The sequence below is a fragment of the Cloeon dipterum genome, chromosome 4, assembly GCF_949628265.1.
Source record: "Cloeon dipterum chromosome 4, ieCloDipt1.1, whole genome shotgun sequence".
NCBI lineage: Eukaryota > Metazoa > Arthropoda > Insecta > Ephemeroptera > Baetidae > Cloeon > Cloeon dipterum.
Genome location: NC_088789.1, coordinates 27,564,219 through 27,585,210, shown reverse-complemented (window position 1 = coordinate 27,585,210; position 20,992 = coordinate 27,564,219). Strand labels below are relative to the sequence as shown.

General features: G+C 42.1%; 1 protein-coding gene across 3 annotated transcripts in view; it reads right to left on the bottom strand.

Moving 5' to 3' along the window:
* Positions 1-20,992, bottom strand: part of L (Lobe) — a 103,314-nt gene that overhangs the window by 13,214 nt on the left and 69,108 nt on the right. For all 3 annotated transcript variants that reach the window (XM_065487609.1, XM_065487610.1, XM_065487611.1), the window contains one exon: positions 18,770-19,062. In XM_065487609.1, the coding sequence (XP_065343681.1) occupies positions 18,770-19,062 (293 nt within the window). The remainder of the gene's footprint in view (positions 1-18,769; positions 19,063-20,992) is intronic.

Sequence of the window (20,992 nt, the reverse complement as noted above, 5' to 3'; positions counted from 1 at the left end):
CTAGAGAAACACATCCTGCACATGAGGGTAAGGTATATCGCTGATAATCGGTTTCTCGTCGCACAAGCGCTCTAATATATTAATCGCGGGCGTTAAATGTCGTGTAAAATAATCCTGCGCGGTCGTAAATACGTCAATTGATGAGTTAGAGAGCGCGAGTGGCACCCAGTCGCCTCTCTCCCCTCTGGCGAGGTGTCGCCATAAATTCGCTCGCCGAGGAAACAAAATATTATGCGCCTTTTTCATTTGAAATCAACTTTTCTGCCGGTCGGTCGGTCGGTCTGTTGGTCGGACGGACGGCGCGATAATCATCTTCAGGCTCAGGCATTGCGCGAGGTGGTGGAATTAATATAATATTAAAAGTATAAGAAACGACGAGCGCCTCCATAAACAGGATAATAAAATTGGATGTGTAACGCGGCGAGAAGGAGCAGCGCAGCTTGCGTAAAAGCGAAATTGTTATTTTGAGCGGAATATCTGAAAAATTACACACTCAGGGGTCAAGCAACGTACGCGCGCTCATTATTTCGTGCGCGGCCGAGACCTGCAACTCGTAAAATTATTTATGCGGCTAATACCATTTGATGCACGGCGTAAATCACGAGACGCTCTCCGCGTGTTGATTCATAAAGGTGCTGCGCCTGCAGACCGGCGACCAGATTAAATGAGCTTCGCCAGCCACTCACATAAATTATTCAGATTTTAATTAGCGTGTTAAGGTCGATCTGAATCAAGTTCGCGTCAACAGCACGGATTCCACTTATCTGGAAGCTGGCTTCTGTATAATTACCCAAAGATATATTTTTATTAAATTAAATTACGTGATTTATTTCGATCTGGATATTCTTCTAAATCTCCTAAATTTCTAAAATTGAATGTAAAGCCGTAAAGAATTATATTTATTAGATTTATTTCATAATTTAGGGAATTTTTCCTTAAAATTCATACACCACTGGATATTATAGCGACGAGAATTATCGAAATCAAGCGAAAATTAATTTTAATTTTTCGAGAAATGAAATTTAACTGTTTCTCGGTCCTGATAGAGATAAACGGTTGCTAAATTTCACAATAGACTCAATTAATTTTTCTGTTTTCTTTATAGTTGGCCTGTAAAGCTCTACTTTAAAACTATTTGCAGTTGTATTTTAATAAAATTGGAAAACATCTTGAATCCTGATGATACAAAGAACAATTGACAGATTTTTTTCAGTTCTGGAAAGATAAACTGAAATTGCTTTAAACAGTTTTGTGGAAAAGGTTAGAATTTACCCCCTGTCGATTGAAATTTCTACTTTTAACTTTGTAAAATCAATTACTAAGAAATTTGACTGAAATGCTCGCATTGGAACTTTGATTTTCAATTACATACCATAGCAAGGAGCGTAAACAGATAAATAAAAAGAAAAAACGCACACACACACACAGTGCGGCGCGTACACAAACGATATTAAAATTCAACAATTGACGCAATAAGATCAACACGATAAACAGAACATACAGGCGTTTTGCATAAGCGAGAGTGCATAAGTAATTCTGCGACGCTGTGGGACCGCGCGCAGAGATTAGAAGGTCAATCGGATTGAGCGATTTTATCGCACACCCGGCGTAACCTCTCTCTCTTTTCTCTCTCTCTCTCTCTCTCTCTCTCTGGCTCTCTGTATATACCAAACAATATGCGCGGTGGTACTCGGCTGCGTAGCATTTTCACATACATATAAATTTCCATGCACGTAAGGCCGCGGCATAATGAAGTTGACAGAAGAGTGCTTTTAGACGCGGCCGGCGCAGAGAGAGGAGAGAGAGAGAGAGAACCGGCCGCGGCGGCACCAGGCAGACCTGACCTAAGACAAGTTGCTCCTCGGTAGCCCATCATCATCACTAGCAATATTTCAAGTCTCGCGGCCTGCCTCTCTTTCTCAGTCAGCCGCGCACCAACGTTCGATAGAAGCGCTCTCACAGTTTCATCAGTGTTGCATCTCCCTCCCTCCCTGCTGCTCCTAATTGCAGCAGCAGTGCCTCCTCTGCGGTTCCGGGAAATTGTAATTGTTTCGAGCATTTGCACCTGTTGAACGGTGCGAAAAGGGGATAAAACAGTTGTTGGCATCAATTTCCACGCATTTTCACTCAATCTTGGTCGTATTGTGCCTGAAGCAAACTCAAATTAATTGTTTTCCTTGATGCTAAAGGACTGTGAAAATTTTAATGTTTGAATCATGGACCAGAATTTTTCTACTGATTTAAAACAGGTTTAATTTAATATTTAAAATTAATTGAGAATAAAAACCACCATCCTCTCACGAATTTATTTCCTATTGTTCTGTTCTCGAGTTTATAACAAATGTTCAAAACGGTTTCCGCTATGCATTTTTAAATAACAGAGAGAGCCTTAATTCCTTCCTTCTTCCAAACTGGTTTCGGACAAAGAGGGCACGCTTGCTTTTTTCCTGCGACGTGCGTTGCAGGCCCAGAAGCAATTACACCGCTATTATATTATCAGGCACCGGCGTGCTGTTAATAATAGGATCATCGAACCCGTGTGCGTCCGCAGCCGCAAAATGGCCGGTGCTGTGTGCTCGCTCGCTCGGCGGGCCGTGCGGCTTTTTAACTGTTAATTTTTAAACGCGCATCCCCACTCGGCCGCCGAGGCCAGAATTAATGGCGGCGACTAGTTGTTTTCCTGCGAGCGGAATTAACTGCGAGAAACAAGATTACTCGCTGCTTTTCTTCCCTGGCCAAGAGCGGAGGCTGCAGCAGCGCATCAGAGTGGAAGTATATAAAAAAATTATTATATTTTCATATATACGCGGCGGCTGCGGCGGCGGCGGCGCGGCAGCCGGTTCCTGGATATTGCTTTGCTAGCGTATATATAGTGGTCATGAACCTGAAATATGCGGACATAAATTACGGGGCATTAACATTTTCAACGCACACACACACACTTGCTGTTGGTTCACTTACTTGGTCAAACGCGTAAATGTGTATTATTTGTGTCCGATTGAGTGCGCAACACTCGCTCGCCAGGTGAACATTTCGAAATTCTTATATTCTCACTGAGCATGATTTAATTTTTGTCTCATACACAGCGTGACAACTGCAGAATAATGAAGTGTAAGGTTTGACGTTCAAATGTTTGTCAAACACGCTGTTGAAGCCAAAATTTACCTAAGTATAGCAGTGTAATCTTTTTAGAAAATGGTAAGGACTGTCTCTCTACTTGAAATCTGATTTTATTTCAAAACAAAGAGTTTCTCCAAAAAGTTTCATACGTTGTTGAATAGATCCTGACGAGAAAAATCGAAATCTGCCAAGAAAATGTGGTCAAACAGTGGAAATTTTGCAAATTGTAAAACAAATTGTTTATCGTTCAATGTCTGCTTGTTGCATAAAAAAATTCAGATAATTTTCAATTGTCACACTTTAAAGAGTGTCCTCAACAAGAGAAAATTGAGTGCTTTTTCCTCCAAGGACCCCTCTTAATTTCAAAGTGAAATGATACAGGGCAAAAATAATTGAAAATTATTTGAATTGTTGGATGCCATAAACAATTGATCGATAAACAATTTCTTCAACAATTTGCAATAATAAAAATCGACCTTCCTACTGTACACTAAAAATTCAAATTTTTCCGATTTTCTCCAAAATGTACAGTGCTTGAATATATTTTCTTGGCATATTCCGATTCATCTCGTCGAGATCTGTCCAACGGTGTGTGACACTTATTGGGGAAACTCTTGGTTTTGAAATTAAATCGGATTTCAAGTAAGGAGACAGCCATTACCATTTGAAAAGCACGGTAACTTTCCAGCCAATTTTCTAAAAAAATTACAGCGCTTCTTAGGTCAATTTAGGCTCTAATTTAATCCTAAGGGATGAGTTTATGCATTGGCAACAAGAATTTTCCAGTATCATTCCTCTTTAAGTTAGAATCTTTTGTTCAATTTCATTAGCTCCCCGTCTCCACTCTGCAGTGCAATACGAAAAGGTGCGGCTTTTACTTTTTTTAAAGTATATAAAAGACAAACATAATTTGGTCGTTAATAGACGGGAACTTTTGTTATTTGTTTCTCGAATGTAACGAGTTGTTTGCCAGAGCTTCACAGAGCACAGAACATGCCCTTTACCACTGTGTTATCATCACCCGAGATGTGATTTGTTGCAGTTGATTTTAACCTGTTCTCGGAGATATATAACAAATACAAATTGAATACTTTTGCTCGCTCAAGCGCGCTCGCTCGAATTCTCGTTTCACACTGCCGCGGAAATCGGCCGAGCCCCGTCCTCCGTCCTCGCTCGGTGACCAATTAAGCACTTATTATATGCACATGCGTGAGTGCACATTTGCGGGGACCGGTGGTGCGGAGCGACGCGAAGTGCATTAAAAGCTGGACCGGCGGCCGGGATAATGAGCCGATAGTGCCGACCGGCCGGCCGGCATTATGGCGGCCAGATCTGCGCTGACAATAAATCAGCGTCATTCTTGGTAAATAACTGTAGTGCTGCAGTGCAGCTTTTAGTTCTGTGAAATCAAAAGTTGGCAGCAATCTTATTTGCATATGTCGGCGATAAAAAAACACTACTGCAGTGAGTGTCGGCGTCCACCTTCTCGGCTGACACCGCACGCGATTGATACCGCGCGCCGCACTGTGCACTTACAGATGTCGGCGTGTACCTGCTTCCCAAATGACGCTGCAATCGTGTAAACGAGCGGAAATTCATAGCACTGCGTTTAGTCACTTCAGCGGTCTCTTATTCAAATTAGCTCGTAGGCTCGCATTGATAAAGAAAGACCGACTTGGACGAAGTTTCTGAGCAAACCAATCGATTTTTGAGGGTCGAATTAGGTTAAGTGGATGATTTTTTCCGACCCTAAAGGCCAGCGTGACGTGCGAACGATTTTCCCGCCAAAACAATATGAATGCGAGAAGTGCGCATGCGTCAGAGCTGGTTTGAGCAATTGCAGAGTGACCGCCTCTGTACGAATGACTTCTTTGTCAGATCCAGCAAGATCTGACGCATGCGCAGCTCTCGAAAATATATTCATATTGTTTTGGTGGTTAAAAAGTTCGACTTTTTGGTTGGAAAAATATCCATTTTACCCAATTCAACCCTCAAGAATCGATTGGTGTGGTCAGAAACTTCGCTAAAGACAATGGGAGATAATTCCACAGATCTATCATACTGCCTAATTTCAGAAAGGTGGTTAGTTGACATGCTCAAACAGCCCAACGGCTGGTAGTTGGCGCCACTTGCTGGTTTTCCCACTTGGACATTGGTCTAGCGTTTCAATTTGGAGAAAAGATGGCCACGTTTGAGCCCAAACTCCTCTGCGGACCCTTAGGCCCCATGTTCTCCGCTTGGGACCTGAGTTTAGTTTAGAAAAAAGTTGCTGCGTGTGTCACAATTGATACGAATTTTCCACTGAGATCAGTAAACAAAAATTGCAGCGGGGTCCAGATTCGTGCGACGCGCCGATATGGCGTCCGGTGGAGTTTGGCGCGAAAAAACAGTCACGTGAAATGCGTGAAAAGAACCAAGTTTTCGTCAATATTGAGACATAATTTGCATTACTTGTTCTAATTTGTCTTTTGGATCGTAAAAACAAACTCTTGACACTCGTACGGCAATCCATTGTTTCCCACATTCAGACGCCATCTTGGATCTGCGCAGTGCGAACCAATTTAATCGCACATCTGGCCCCCGCTGATAAAATTGAAGGATGAAGTTGCATCAGGAAGGCCTGTTGCACACATGTATTTCAGGCTTTGATATTAAAAAATTTCACGAGTTAAAATCTCTGCGAGGATGAAGAGCCGCGCAGTGCCGGTCAGAAGTGAGCTCAGCCGGTGCGATAATCAGGCTGATTTATTTGACAAGCGATCACGCGCATGCAGTGGCAAGGCAGCAGGAAGTGTGCAGCATCGGATTGCGAAAGCGAGCGCGACCCTTGCTCGGACGGAGATCTCGATGAGCGCGGCAGGCGCGGCCGGTGAGCTGCTCAACACAATTCCGCGCGCCGTCCGCTTCATCATCGCCGCTAATCTTGTCAGACCAGAGCTATTAGGCGGCTGCACTTTTTGCCCCGGCGCGCGCGCATAGGCACTGCCCTCGCCGGACGGACGGACGGATGGCCGAAGGTCAAGGACCTGCTGCTCTTTCTCTCTCTCTCTCAGGTGACATCCAGCTGGACTGCGGCCGCGCGCTGCAGCTGCCAAATGCACTTGTCGTGTAATGAGAGAGCTCCAATTCGATTTTTCCCTTCCGCAGAGTGATTATATGGCTCTGCGTGCGTTGCGGAGGGTCTTTATATAAGTCCGACGCGACACACCGACTGACCGTTAAGCCGGCGCGCAGTTCAGCAATTTATGGCAGATGCCGATGATAAAAGCAGGTTTCCCATTTTAATTGCTGGGCTCCGGCGTGATTCGTGGCTAATTTTACGACGAGGAAATATGATGCACTTTAAATGTGCATGTGAGGTGAGTCGTCGTTCCCCGTGTAAATTATTGAAAAAAAAACAAAGCTCTTGGCCTTGAGTGCAGTGCATTCTCAAACTGTTAAAGTAGATCTTTACAGGCCGACAGTTAAGAACATCTTGCTTTATTGAGTGTAGCAAGAAGTTCATTGCGATATTTAGCAACATTTTATCTCTAAAATCAGGACCGAGGAACAATAATTGAATTATTCGCTTGATTTGATCCCTCTCGTCGTGTGTTTTTGTGGAAAAATTCCCTAAATTGTGAAATAAATCCAGTAGGGAGACAATTCTTGATTAGGATGCAAAATTTTGAGCCAATTTTCTCAAAAATTATATAAAAAAAAGCTTTTTCTAAATTTTAGATAGTATTTAAAGTAAAGGCAAATATGATTTTTCTCCAATTTTTGTAACCACTTGAATGTGAAGTGAACAAACTGTCCTATATGAGTTGAATATAATCTGCTAGCTTTTAACTCGTAATGAAGCACCAAAAAATCAATATCATCATCTCCTTTTCAGGATGTGCACTGTGAGAAGCTGCTTCTGCTGGGGCTCGTTCCTCTCTTTCTGTTTAGCTGCCGTGCGCGCAAAGTGTATTTTATTATTAAATAAGGAGAAATAAATTTCAGTCATTGCGGCGGTCGGCCGGTTGGCCGGCCGGCCGCTGATTTATATAAAGGAGACGTGTTTTAACAAAGCTGGAATTATAATATTTCATTATGCAAATTCAGCTGCAGCTCTTCCCCTTATGGGCAATGCGGCGGGAATATTTATGCGCGTGGCCATAATTCAGGCGCGAGAGATGCAGCAGCCGACCTGCAGCAGATTTTTCAGCCCGCCGCGAAATGACTTCAACGCCCCTTTTAATGACCGCACATTAATTCCGGCCTTCTTTATTCCATTACCGACTTGTTTGATTTTTTTAATCACCGAGATCTAGATTCGAGAGGAAATATATTTTATTTCCGAGAAGAGCGGCCGGCGGTGATTCCGATCGATGAAAATGAGACGAGAGAAACAAACAGAACACAAGTGATTATTACGCGCAGTGGTGGGCGCTGCCGCAATCGAGCTGGATAAATATTATTATCTGTTGTTACACACTCACACACTCACACACTGGAAACGAGCCTCAGGGCCTTTCTGCTTCCATTCACTCGGTGCCGATGGTGATAAATGCGCACACCGCGCTAATCACACACATTTAATAATGCTCGCTCACGCACCCATCGCCGCGCGGCCGCGCGGCGTGTGCCTATTGCATTCATAAACAAGCCAATCGCAATCACCGTCACTCTCTCACTCGCGCCGCATGACTTGCGAGCAACACACGTTTCCATGCCTCTGCTCCTCCTGTGTTCAAAGAGCGACTTGGTTGTCACGCAAAAGCGATCGCGCCGACCGTGGGAACAATTGAATTGCAGCCAATTAGGCTACTCACCGCGCAGACAGCGTTCCAGCACTTCTTTCATTCAAAAGCAGGCCTTTCGAATTTTTTTAAAATGCAGCTAGAGTAAGTATTCGTAGCAATTTACATTATTAAAATTATTTATTTAAATTATTTGAATTGTTAGATGCCATAAACAATTTGTTCAACAATTTACAATAGTAAAAAAGGACCTTCCTACAAGAAAAATAAAAATTTTGCCAATTTTCTCCGAAATTTGCAGCGCTTGGCCACATTTTCTTTGCATATTCCGATTCCTCTCGTCGAGATCTGTTCAACGGTGTATGCCACTTGTTGGGGAAACTTTTGGTTTTGAAATTAAATCGGATTTCAAGTAAGGAGACAGCCATTAACATTTGAAAAACACGGTAACTTTGCAGCTTATTTTCTCAAAAAAATTACAGTGCTTCTTAGGTCAATTTAGGCTTTAACTGAATCCTAAGGGACGAGTTTATGCATTGGCAACAAGCATTTTCCAGGCTTTTCCAGTATCATTCTTTTTTAAAAATAAAACTCAACTTGGACATAAATACATTTTTTATTAAATTATTTAGTGCCGAATAGGCCTGTCGGGAGACGCCCCCAAAACTGCCCTTTCGTGTACCCCAAACAGCGCGTTGAATACATTCTGCCTTTATTAATGTTCGAAAGAGTTGAACATGAACGCAATTAATATGGAAAATTTAAAATTGCTATTCAAGATTGCTAACAACTGCTGGGCTGAGGTGAAAGGCTGGGCAGTAAATCTTGCATTATTTTCTGCTTGTGGGCGACAACATTTGAGAGTCGACGCTTGGGCAGGTGCGACTGCGTGCGTGCATACATAATGTGCAATAAATTGCGCGTGCAGAGTGAAGAAGGTGCAGCCGCGCAGCGCCCACCGCCGCAGCAGCGAAAGTTGAACGATGCGCCGCTCGTCTTTGAATGAGCATTATTTTATTATTATTTATTGTTGCCATTACTTTTTACGGCCCGCTGTCGCTTATTTGTAACTCAATTATCTTCGAGCGGCCGCGAAATCGTATTTATTTTATTGTTGCGGCTGCTGTTTGCTCGTGTAATGAGCTGCTGATGAGAAATTCGATAGACGGCTCGCGTGCAAACAACTTAAATGGTGCGAAACAACTAGTCAGACTGCTTTTTGAGGAAAGACTACTAGCAGAATTCATTTCTAAACATTTTATATAGACAGTCGGTATGTTACAAGATGCTCAAAAATAGGGAAATAATCGTTTCGTGATAAATGTCTTCATTTTAAAGTTTATTGGCCTGAATTAATTAATCCTCAGACAGTTAAATAGGCTGTGCGTGCTGAAATTCACGTTTCGCCAGCCTACAAAGTGAGTTTGTGGTAATTTATTATTATTAGTGAATTTTTTTCTATAGTATAATTCTAAATTTATTGTAATTTCTGTGCAAGGTAATTTTTTCCTGCAGTTGATAGCCTAAAATAAAAATTAATAACAAATTTCAACGAGGAATACGTCCGTTTATTTTATAAACTAGGCTAAATTTTTATTTTTTGATCAAAATATAAAATTGAATTTCTCGAGAACGATTTATTAGATTTTCCAGTCAGTAATTAAAGTCTCAGATATGTCGTTCGACCAGTTTGCAGGAGGAAATATCTATTTTTTAGTGACAAAAGCTTCGATTTTCCTGCAGATTCCGCTAATTTTTTGTGCAGTGAGATCCGCGTTCCCACGTCTGGCGGCAATTTTTGATTTGTGCGCTGGCTGCTTTCTCGCTCGCAGGCAGATCACATAGGGAGTCGGTTCGGTCGCGGTCGTTTTCTCTCTCTCTCCTGCTGCTGCTCTCTGCAGAGAAAGAGAGATAATCTGGCCGCGACGAGCGAGCGAGCAAGCGAGCGAGCCAGCGAGCGTGTTCTTATACGTATAAAGATGCATGCGAGCGAGTGAGCGAATATTTATCTAACCTCACCCTGCCATTAATTACTGACCCGGCTTGTTGCTCTCGAGATTTATCATTCGAGATCAGCCGGTCGGTCGGTCGGTCGGCCGGCAGACGGACGAACGCACAGACTCTCCCAGCAGATAATTTGCATTTATCCCGGGATCGGATCGAGGCACCCAGCTCTCCAAACCGCGCAGCCGGCCACTAATTAACGCGTTAAACATCGCGAGGCGTGAGTGAGAGAGAGAGATAGAGAGAGAAGTCGAGTTGTTGGAAGCGAAAAACGCCCATGCCGAGCGGCGAAAACGCTGCAGCCGCGAATGAATTTATTATGCAAATCTGCATCTTGTGAGCAGGGGAAATTATCGCCGTTTATTACATAAAACTGCGCCGTGGGTTATGCCGCGTGGGCCGCTGCCGCCGCCGCGCGTTTATTTATTTAGCCGCGGCATTCATGAGGCATTTAATTATTGACGTGTTACACCTCGCCACGCTGAGAGCGGATTTTTGTAGACAACAACGAACATTATCACGACGATGGCATCTCTCCTCCTTTGGCACGATCGTTTCTCAATTTCTAAATTCGTCTGCTTAAGGAGAGACAATGGGTTAGTTGAAAGCGCCTGACACGCGTGTCGATTAGTCGCCACAGCAATTAAAACGTGAAACCCTCGCTCAAGGCATACGGACGATTCAGTTTTACGCGCGGCTCTGATCGGAATCTCCAAAGAGCCGAAGGTCACACGGTGCAGCGCGTTGGAATTTAGGACGTGCGCATCGTAAAGAAACATCTGTTCGAAAAAAACCCTGTGTGTGAAATAGGCAAATATGTTGACACATGTGTCACACGTGTTGCCTAGTCTCCCAATTTCAGTTTTTCAAGTTAGGCTTGACATAAAATTTGTGAAAATCCTTTATAGCTCAACTTAAAAACGAGGAAAAAGCTTAAAATTTCCCAGCTTGCCATTTAATTTTTTTTTAAAAAGGCTCTAAAACGCTGCCTCCTTCTGTAAAATGTTTATTTCAAAAATTTAAGGAAATTTGCGAAATTTAAAGGACCATTTGGATAGATCGCGACTAGAGGGATTGAAATCAGGCGAAAAAATTATTTAAATTTTTCGAGAAATTCGGCAAAATGTGAAAATTAACTGTTTCTTGGTCCTGATTTTGGAGATAAACTGATGCTAAATTCAGAAACTAAAAACTAAATGCATTACTTTCAAAATGTTTTTAATTTTTGGCCTGTAAAGCTTTACTTTAATCGAATGCAGGTTTATTTTCAACAAATAAAAATGGTTTCGGTGTTCAGGAATGGCAGAAAATGAGTCTCCTTTAACGTCCAGTTTAAAATAATAGAAAAATTTAATTGTTTGTATAGTTTCCTCGAAGGGAACAATGGAGGCTCGGTGCAACTGTAAATAAACGATCGCACGCAATTTCACTATCTGAAACAATTATCTAGAAGTGCAGATATCGGCGATTGAGGATGCTTTCCGACGTCAATCAATCAATCGTCGGGCAACATTATTCGCTGGCGGCACGCAACGAACAAACACAAATCAGGCGCAGCTTTTTCTGATTGGGGCCGCGCGCGGCAAAAAGCAGAGCTGCAGCACTGGCAGTGATTTTTACTTTTTTGCCGGCCTGCTGCTGCTGCTGCTGGCTGCCGCATAAAATTACCGACTAAATGCCGGTTGCAGCGATTGGATTAAAATGCAGCAGGCCATTATTAGCAGTGCAGCGGCGTTTGACAGACAGACGCACGGGAAATAATGTGTAGCCGCGCAGCGCAGCCAAGCAAGGCTCCCAGAGCACACACACACACACACGGCACAATCGAAATAATAAATAAACGAGTGTATGTGTGTGTGTGCGCGCGCGGCTGCATTTCAAGTTTTTCGGAGAGTGCAGCGTGTGTGCCGTAAATATTAAGTAAGAAGCGCAAAGTCTTTGTGCAGTGCGCGCGCTGATATTATGGAAAGCACTAAACCGACCAGTTGTCAGTGCTGCGTTTATTTTATATGCGCCGCCTGCCTGCTACTTTTTCTCAAGAAAAGGCTCTTCTAAATAAGAAGAGGTGCATTTTATTTTATACTAAAGAACTAACAAATGACCATCAACTGGTTTTTAAACGAGTTCAATGGACCGACCCTCTCTCTCTCTCCGCGCTCCGCGCGTCTTTTGCTCTCGGTCAGACCGGCCTCTCTTGCTGCATAGCCGCAGTGTAAAAACTCTCTAATAACCGTCCGTCATAATAATGATCATTGCACGCCGCTGTCGCATATTTTGCTTGCTTTTCCTGCCCGTGTGTCACTTTTAGAAACGTTTCCCTCCGCCGCATCTGACGGGCGGCTGACTTGTGACTTGCAATCGCCGCCATACTCTCTCGTGATTGATCTCGTATTTTGATAGTGACGATGCCCATCTTTGCACAATCGCACATTCGTGAAATGCACTCCGTCACTTTTGATTGGCGTGCAAATTGGCTTTGTGCTTCGTGATTCACACCTAAGTGACGCATCCCAGCTGAAATTTGAGCCATTGAGTTTGTTGCTATTTGGTCTAACATTATCGGTGGATGAGGGATGAATAGGGGTGGGATTTAACACCATGAAACCTTTATGGCTCGTTAGGGGGCATCAAGACGAGTTCAATGGCATGAATTGTTTGTATTTCTGATCAGCAGAAGCCGAGATCTAGCGTTCAGTAGAAATTTTGATTAAGGTTTTTAATTTTTGACCTGAAATACCTCAAAAACGATTAATTTTACAATTTGCAAAAGAAATTACTCAATAAATAAAAAACCCTACTCACGTTTTTAACAAATGGCAATTAAACTTTTCATTATTATTTTTTATTCGAATGTAGTCTGTTTGCCGCGTGGGCCTAATTAATTGTAAGCCGGCAGTGTTTTGAGAGGCACGTCGGCGTGGATGATTCAATTTGGACCAGCGAGGCATCAGAGGGAAAACCAAAAGCGGGCAAACTTATCGCACTTTGCGAAAGATCAAAAAGACTGAGCTGCATGTTATTTGAATTCGCCTCGTCATCTCGGATCACCGCTTTGCTAATTGTTTCGCCGGTGCGGAGCGTGTAAAATAATTTGACATCCTCTCTCTCTCTCTCTCTCTCTCTCGGCGCCGCGGCCTGCAGTTTCTCACACACAGCCGAGGCGTAAAAATCGGTTCGCGAAACCACCTGTCCGTAATCGGCATCAATGACACCCGCGACGACAAAGGGGGAGGGGCGGGAGCGGGAGCGGAAATATAAAGCGCTGGGTGAGAACGAGTGCAGCACACCCTAGCGCGCACTTGATTTCGGCGGGGGCGTTTCTAATTTAATTAGTGCGCGTTTTTCGAGACAAAAAGTGGCGGCTGTGAGAAAGGCGAGGTGTGAACACTTCTGAGGGAACAGAAATCAAAGCGAGGGGAGACGCGCCGCCGCCGCTGCCGCCGCCGCAGCGCGCCTTTGTGCACTGTCACTTCAGAGGAGACTTTTTGGCGCGGCCACCGCTTTTTTTCATTTCTGCAACTCGTGCATGCACGCCGTGCAGGAAAGGAATGAATAAAATTGCGGCCGACGCCGTCTCACACCCGACGAGTGTCTAATTATCCGCCGATGAAAAGGGATAATTGCAAGGAAAGTTAATTAATAGGGGCACGTGGCACGGGGGGCTAGATCACTTAATAACGCTCTGCCGCCTCCGCAGTTTTCAAAGCTCGCACTTTCTGACGCGTTTTGAATATATGACTTTTAATAGGCATCGAATTTCAAGTTCTTTCTTGGATCATTGGTAAAATAATTTATGCCGCTTCCAAAACTGAAAATCTTTCCTCCTCTCGTCAAGCCCAAACGAATGAACACTAAATTTGAGGTCATCGGTCAAGGTTAAAGGTCAGGGAGGGTCATTTTCGGAAATTACCGATTGTTTTTTGGATTTCGCCTTAATTTAGAAATCTGAAAGGCACTTAAAAAGTGGTATCAGGATGCGTGTGAACTTCTGGGTGGTTTTCAGCTTCGTTTTGGGGAAATCGAATTTTTGCAAATGTTGTGAGCGCCAAATCTCGAGTTCTAAGCGTCAGGAATGCAAAAACTGCCGTTCAACTTGGCTTGACTTCCCCTACTGATCTGAATGGTTATTGAGGTGTTCTCCCCTCCCCTTCAAACCTTATTAGCCATACTTTCATCCCCCTAAATATTATCGCGGTATTTTTTTCTTTGATAATTAGATTTTAAATTCGGCTCTCCTGTTTTAAACACAGTAGTGCAGGGATGATTTTTTGATACATTTTTCGAACGGGTAAGACGCAATGGAATCCAGAAAAAGGGATTTTAAATGACGATGTTCTAAAAGCAATTTAATTGATTTTTTTTACTCAATACTGGTTTACTGCTTAATTTAATTTTATTTAATTGCTAGGCTGCACATAAAGTCTTCCTGTCTACATCTTCACAGTTGCGTTGGCTGTTTCAAACATGGAAAACATGAAAATTTTTTAACTGTAAAACAAGTCGTCAAACCAAAGAATTAAATAAAATGATATACAGAGATTTTCAACCTGTTTTCTATGCAAGCCAACTTAAAAAATCAAATCTCTTTAATATAAGTTCAAATAAAAATGTAAAGAGAAGCCCTTCTTCAATTTTCGATTAAATTTTCTCATTTTTCGGAGAAAAATTCATTTAAATTTCCACCGATGCCGCAAACATTTTTGCATTATTCATTCATGAATATATTTTAATGTTGGTTTAAAAATAACTCTGAAAAGGCTGATTTTACAAGCGATAATTTTTTAGTATTAACCACTTGAGGATGAAATTGAGCGCTCTCGGGCAGTCAAGTCTTGATGCGTACAAAATCAATTGCGGTGGGAGCCGTGTAAAAGGCCAGCCCGGCCGCTTCCATGATAAACATTTTCCGCATAAAACAAGATGCAGATAATTAGTCGGTACGCGGCGCGAGAGAGTGCCGGTGCGCGGAGAAAAATAAGAGGCAACGGAAAATTGTTCTCCTGCCGGAGAATGCAGACAATTAACCCGCCTGCGAATCATTTATTGCGTAAAGCGTCGGCTGTCGAGCGCTGAAAGACCGACAATACAACAACTGAACTCGCCCACGCTTGCAGCGCATTTCGGAGTAACTCGTGCAAACACACGCACACACGCGGCCGCCGCCGCTTTTTTCTCATCGTTTTGTCGTCTTTATTCTCAAAACGGACAGCAGCCGAGCGCGAACGTTTTGTTGATAATTTCGCTGCACGACCTTTTCATGCGAGCAATTTTTGCCCGCGTGTACACGCTGTTTGCGTTGTTTGTACCTTCATTCTTTCTCTCTCTCTCTCTCTCTCTCTGGCTCGTTTGCTTTATTCCCTGCTCTCTCCGTGTGTGCACGTTGTTATTTATGTTTACTTAAACGTACAAGATGAATTCACGGAGACTGTAAATCATATTTGTACGCCGCGCGGCTGGACAATTGCTGCTTTGAAACCGCGACGAGGGAAGAGAAAGAGAAAGAGAGAGAAAAGCAGCACAATATACAGACTCTGCTTTGAATTCTCTCTCTCTCTCTCTCTCTCTCTGAATAATTTCTCTCGCTGGATGATTCCGCGGGCAGGGGTAATTACTTTTGAGAGGAAATTGCGACCCCCTAATCAGCAATTCCTGTAAAGATAGCGGAATTTTTCGGTTTGCATTCCGATGACTGTCCGACGTAATAATTTAATTGAAATGCTGCTCGGGAGAATTCAATCAGGAGATATTTTAATTGGCAAACGTCTGCAACCGCGACAGCCAGAGTGCATTTCGCTCCTTGGGATTTAATGAAGTCGCAAAGCAAATCCATGGCTATCCGCGGGGAAAGGGGAAATAATGGTCATTGTTGAACCTTGGCAGCAAGATTTTAATTAAGTTCCTTAATTAAATAACACCTCTGTGGAAATCTGCTGGCTAATTCCATTAGTTTAAAAAAAAAGGTTTCTGCAATTCCTGCGGGTTAATTATTAGATTCTAATTTCAGTTAGAATAATTTGCAATTGTAATTGCTTTCTATACTTCAAAGAATTGAATAAAAATTGTTTTTTGTTCATGATTAAAATTGGAAGAGTCAAAATAAAAAAGAAATTGAACTAAATTTTTATTGCTTTCAAAGAAAAGATTGAGTTTTTGTTTATTGGCTTGTTGTGGATTTAAATTTACTTAAAAAAATTATTCTTGCCTATTGTAAGCTCTGTCATTCGTGGAATTTTTATTTTAAGAACCAAGTTTGACACAAGCGGCCACAAAATTTATGTAAGTAGCTTAGAATTATTTTCAAATGATGTTAAACATAATGAAGAATTTAGAACAGCCCAGTTTTTTTGTTAAATTTAAATTTCTTTCGTTTATATTAGAAACTTGAACTGCTCCATTGTTTGCTATTTAAGAATTAGGAAAAAGAATAAAAATTTAAAGTTTTAAGAAAAATCGGCGCAAAAATTTGCATGCTATCACGATTAAGGGAATTTTTCGCACACTATTGGTTAAATCACGATGATAGGGATCGAAATCAAGCAAAAACAAAACAAAAATTGAACTGATCCTCGGTCCTGACTTTAGAGATAAACTGCTGCTAAATTTCACAAACAACAAACTCAACTAACCCCACTAAAACAATGCAAAATGTTCTTAATCGTTGGCCTCTTGTAAAGCTCATGCTAATAAAAATATTACTAAAATGAAACCATCAAGTCAATCCCGCCGTTCAGAACACATGGTGCGAGGAGAACAAACACTTTTGCCCTCTCTAATTGCCGCCCATGTGCAAGCAAGTGTAAATTTATGAGTTGGCTCATTTCGCGCACAATGGCCACGCGCGGCAGGGCGCTAATTAATTTGTTGACAGGCATTCTTCACAAGTAGTTAGCTCGCACGCAACGCGTTATTTGTTTAAACATGTTCGCTCGAGCGGCGATTATTCATATTTGCGCGTGAGCGGGCAGCTTCTGTGCGCCGACGAAGCCGCAGCTCATGACAGACAGTTGCGCGCGCGAGAGAGTTTCCTCATTTGTAAACGCTCTCGCGCTGCCAGCCACCGAGGGAGCCGCCGCCTTATGAATATTAATTTGACCTAATCGCCTGCCATTAATCCTCTTTGTCTGGGAAAACTGCTGTGCGCCAGATTGACATCTGCGCGAGACTGCGTGCAATATATACACTCGTTTTAAACTAATTGGCCCTTCAATCTGATCGACTGCCTGGTGATTTTAATCCAACTGAAATTGATTCTTCGATATAGATAGATGCAAAGAGCGGAGTTTAACATTGTAAGTAGTTGCAAGCAGAGCAATTTTTCTCCGGTAATGAGCTAATTGAATTTAATTTTGGATCGTGAAGCATGCTTTAGTTTGAATTTTTAAATTTTAAAGTGGAAGGATACGGGGAAACAATTGAAAATTACTTGAGTTGTTGGATGCCTTAAACAATTTGTTCAACAATTTGCAATAATAAATAAAGGACCGTCCTACAGTAAAAATTCAAATTTTGCCAATTTTCTCCAAAATTTACAGTGCTTGAACATATTTTCTTGGCATATTCCGATTCCTCTCGTCGAGATCTGTCCAACGGTTGGAGAAACTCTTGGTTTTGAAATTAAATCGGATTTCAAGTAAGGAGACAGCCATTACCATTTGAAAAGCACGCTAACTTTCAAGCCAATTTTCTAAAAAAAATTACTGTGCTCCTTAGGTCAATTTAGGCTTTAACTGAATCCTAAGGGATGAGTTTATGCATTGGCAACAAGCATTTCCAGGCTTTTGCAGTATCATTCCTCTTTTTTAATGCTCAATCTGTCGCGTCGTTTTTTTTACCTGCGAAAATGCATTTTTTCTAATTTTGATGAGGTTGAATAGGGGTTGACACCCTTTGACTACTTCAGCTAACTAAGGGAATTCATGACGAGTCAAACGGTGTGCGGTTTTTATAAATCCGATGCTTAGAAGCCGTGACCTGGTGAAAAACGTCTTTTTTAAGGCCGTCGATCGTCATAAAAAAAACTAAATCAGGAGTTCTGACTGTCACGAATTCTAAAACTGCATACCGTTAGACTCTTCTTCACATCTGTTGATGCGCTGAAGTGTTTTAAGGGCGTGAAACATTTAACTCCGATGTGCAGCGAGGTGCTAACAATAAAAAAATCTTGTTTTAAGGGTGGAAAAAGAGGGTTGAAAGGTTGGTACCCTTATAGATTACTTTAAATATCCAAGGATGGTTGAATCTTAGTCTATTGGTGTTTGGTTTTTGAAAGTCTGATAATTAGAAGAGGGATAACAATTTTCAAAAACCCGAAAAAAACATTTAATTTTGTTATTTAAATTGGGAAGACGCCACTCTGTATTTCGACGATTCTAGATTTAATTACTGTGCTTTAAAAAAATGGCAAAATTTTGTCCCCTACTTGATTTTCAAATTTGACAGGACAAAATTTATGTTGCTTTCAGAGAAATTTTTACATTTTCAAAAGTCTAATTTAGACAATTTGAGTTGAGTTTTGAGACTTAAATATAAACTCCAAGTTTATAAATCAATTTGTAATGATACAAGCAAAATTCAGAGTGCTTAAAATTATATATAAATTATGCTGATAAATCTAATTACGAGATATGTTCAAGTATATCCCATGGAAAAATTAAGTTTGGTCGTTTTATCAACTAACAGCGATTTTTGTACATTGACCATACGTTTGTTTTGGTGTCTGAAGCCCACTACTTTTGCCTTAAGCAATGACAAAAAACTTATCACCTTTTTTTTATTTTTTGTATTTTTTAGTGTCTCGCAAAAATTTAACAAACCGAAAAGAAACGAGCCCCCAATTCAAAATGATCCGCTTTCATCATTTTAAGAGGCAACAAATAAAATTGCTGGTGAAAACCAGTTTCGCGCCGAATGGGTCCTACCTGCTCGTGCTTCTTGAGGTAGCTGAGCCTTGGGAAGGCCTTGGCACAGAACTGGCAAGGATACGGCGTGGTCTCGGTGACCCCCAGGGTGAAGCCGAGTTCGCCGTCCGGCGGCTGACTGCTGGCCGACGAACTGCAGCTGGACGAGGCGCTGGACGCGCGACCAGCAGGCACGGCCGCCTTGGTGGCCGCCACGGCGCTTGGGCCCTCGACGGGCGCCTCTTCGAGTGTGCTGCTGCTGCTGCTGTCCGATCTCCAGCTGCTCGTGCTGCCTGGCTCAGAACCAAGCGCCTCTGCAACAAGATCAATGCATTTATTATTTTATTTTTTGTCATTTCAGCCGCGAGAGATGTTTTAAATGCTTTTAATGCAACAAAAAGCACTTTAAATCGCGCATTAAACGATGACGGAGATGCATCATTGTAATATTCCATTAAAATCAATTTGCCGTGAGAGAAATTGAATTTTAACCAACGAAAACACGATAATTCCAATTAATCGGCCGTAAAGCGTCGGCTTCATAATGCATTTAATCACCGATCAATCATTTCGCACGCGACGACAGCCGATTCAGCTGGCTATTGGCAGAGACTAAGTACTCGATTGATGCTTTCTCACATCTGAAGAGCCGCCTCTGCTAATGACGCCGCACAAACTTATACAACGGCGGCGTAGAGGAAAGGCAGTTGTGCGATTATGATGTCGACAATGCTTTTCGCTCTCAAATTCAATTAAGAAAACTGTTTTTACTTATAGTACATAATTAAGATTATTTATCCGCCCCAAATTCTCCAGTTTGAAATAATAAAATCAAAATATTAAGATAGCGAGAGAGTCACTGCCCACCGCAACCATGATGAAACATGTTTACATCTGCTCGCACACTGGTCCAGAAAGTGCAAAACAAACAAACACTCAAATTTACACGGTCGAATAGAGTGCTGCTCTTTTCTTAAAACAACGAAACGAAAAGATTCCCGAGTTTGTTTGTTTGTTTGTTAACAATAAGCAGTGATTCAGACCCTAAGACTCTAGGAGCGGCCATGTTTGAATGTGCTGCGCAAAAAACACGAGACCAAGACTCAAGAGGTGACAGCGCAGTGTTTAATTTTTTGTCTATATATGCATCATCTCTTCGAAAGAGAATTTAAATTAATTTTTAAATTATTTATCATTATTTAATATACCATAACTTGAAACGATGTTAACCCACCAATTCTATACTGTAAATTAAATCTATGTTTAATAAAAAAAATTATGGAAAGATGCCAGTTATGCAACGTGCTGTGCACATGGGTGAAAAGCATTGCCTACAATCTAGGGAGCCTGTGCTCCTCTGCTCTTCTAGGCGACCGGTGCGTTATGTGTTTGTTTGTGTTTTGTGAGATTCCGGTTCGCACAGCTGGTGGGGATGAGAGAAATAATATATGAGTGTGTGTGTGTAACAGCAGGTACCTGCGCGCTTTTCAGCTGCATTTTCCACTTGTTTCGTCATCAGCCCGATTCGCGGGAGGCGATAAAAACAAAAATAAATAATCGAGCGCGGCGCGAGAGCGACTTTACGATTCGTTCAAATGCTAAGTGCAAGTTTATTTCATTAGTTTTATGCGGAAAGCGCAGTTAATGGCGCCTTTTATTAATTAGTCCCTTCCATTAGGGTCTTGCCCCTTCTGCCATTTGAATATCTTTCATATTTTCTGAATAAATATTTCCGAAAGTGACCTGCCATCAGCGAAAGAGCAAAAGGCGGCTCCTTGTAAGCACTACGTGCATTTTCACATAATTAATGGCGCGCTGCGTGCGTGCACTCTTGCATTCGAAACTGGAATATCAACTCGCGGCATCTGACGCCCAACCGGCCGGCAAGTCTCTCTCTCTCTCTCTCTCTCTCTCTCGTGCCTTTTCTCGCAGCATTGTGTCCGCGCCGATTTTATTTTACACCATCGCCCGCTGTACAAATGCGGTTTTATGTCCGATACCAAAGCAAGCGATCGTCAAATTTTATTGCCTTGCGCGCGTTTATCTGCTTGTTTGTTTCTTGTCACGTCCCGAGAAGTGGACTAATCAAACGGTCTCGGGCGACTGGCTGGGAAAAAATCCTTTCCTGCGTCTACCCAGCCGATGCGAATGCTCCTACAAAGTCACTAGTGAATGCATTCCTCTCTCTTTTGTATCAAGAACTTTTGGCATTACTTATTTTTTTATAATTCTTTACTTTTTTTA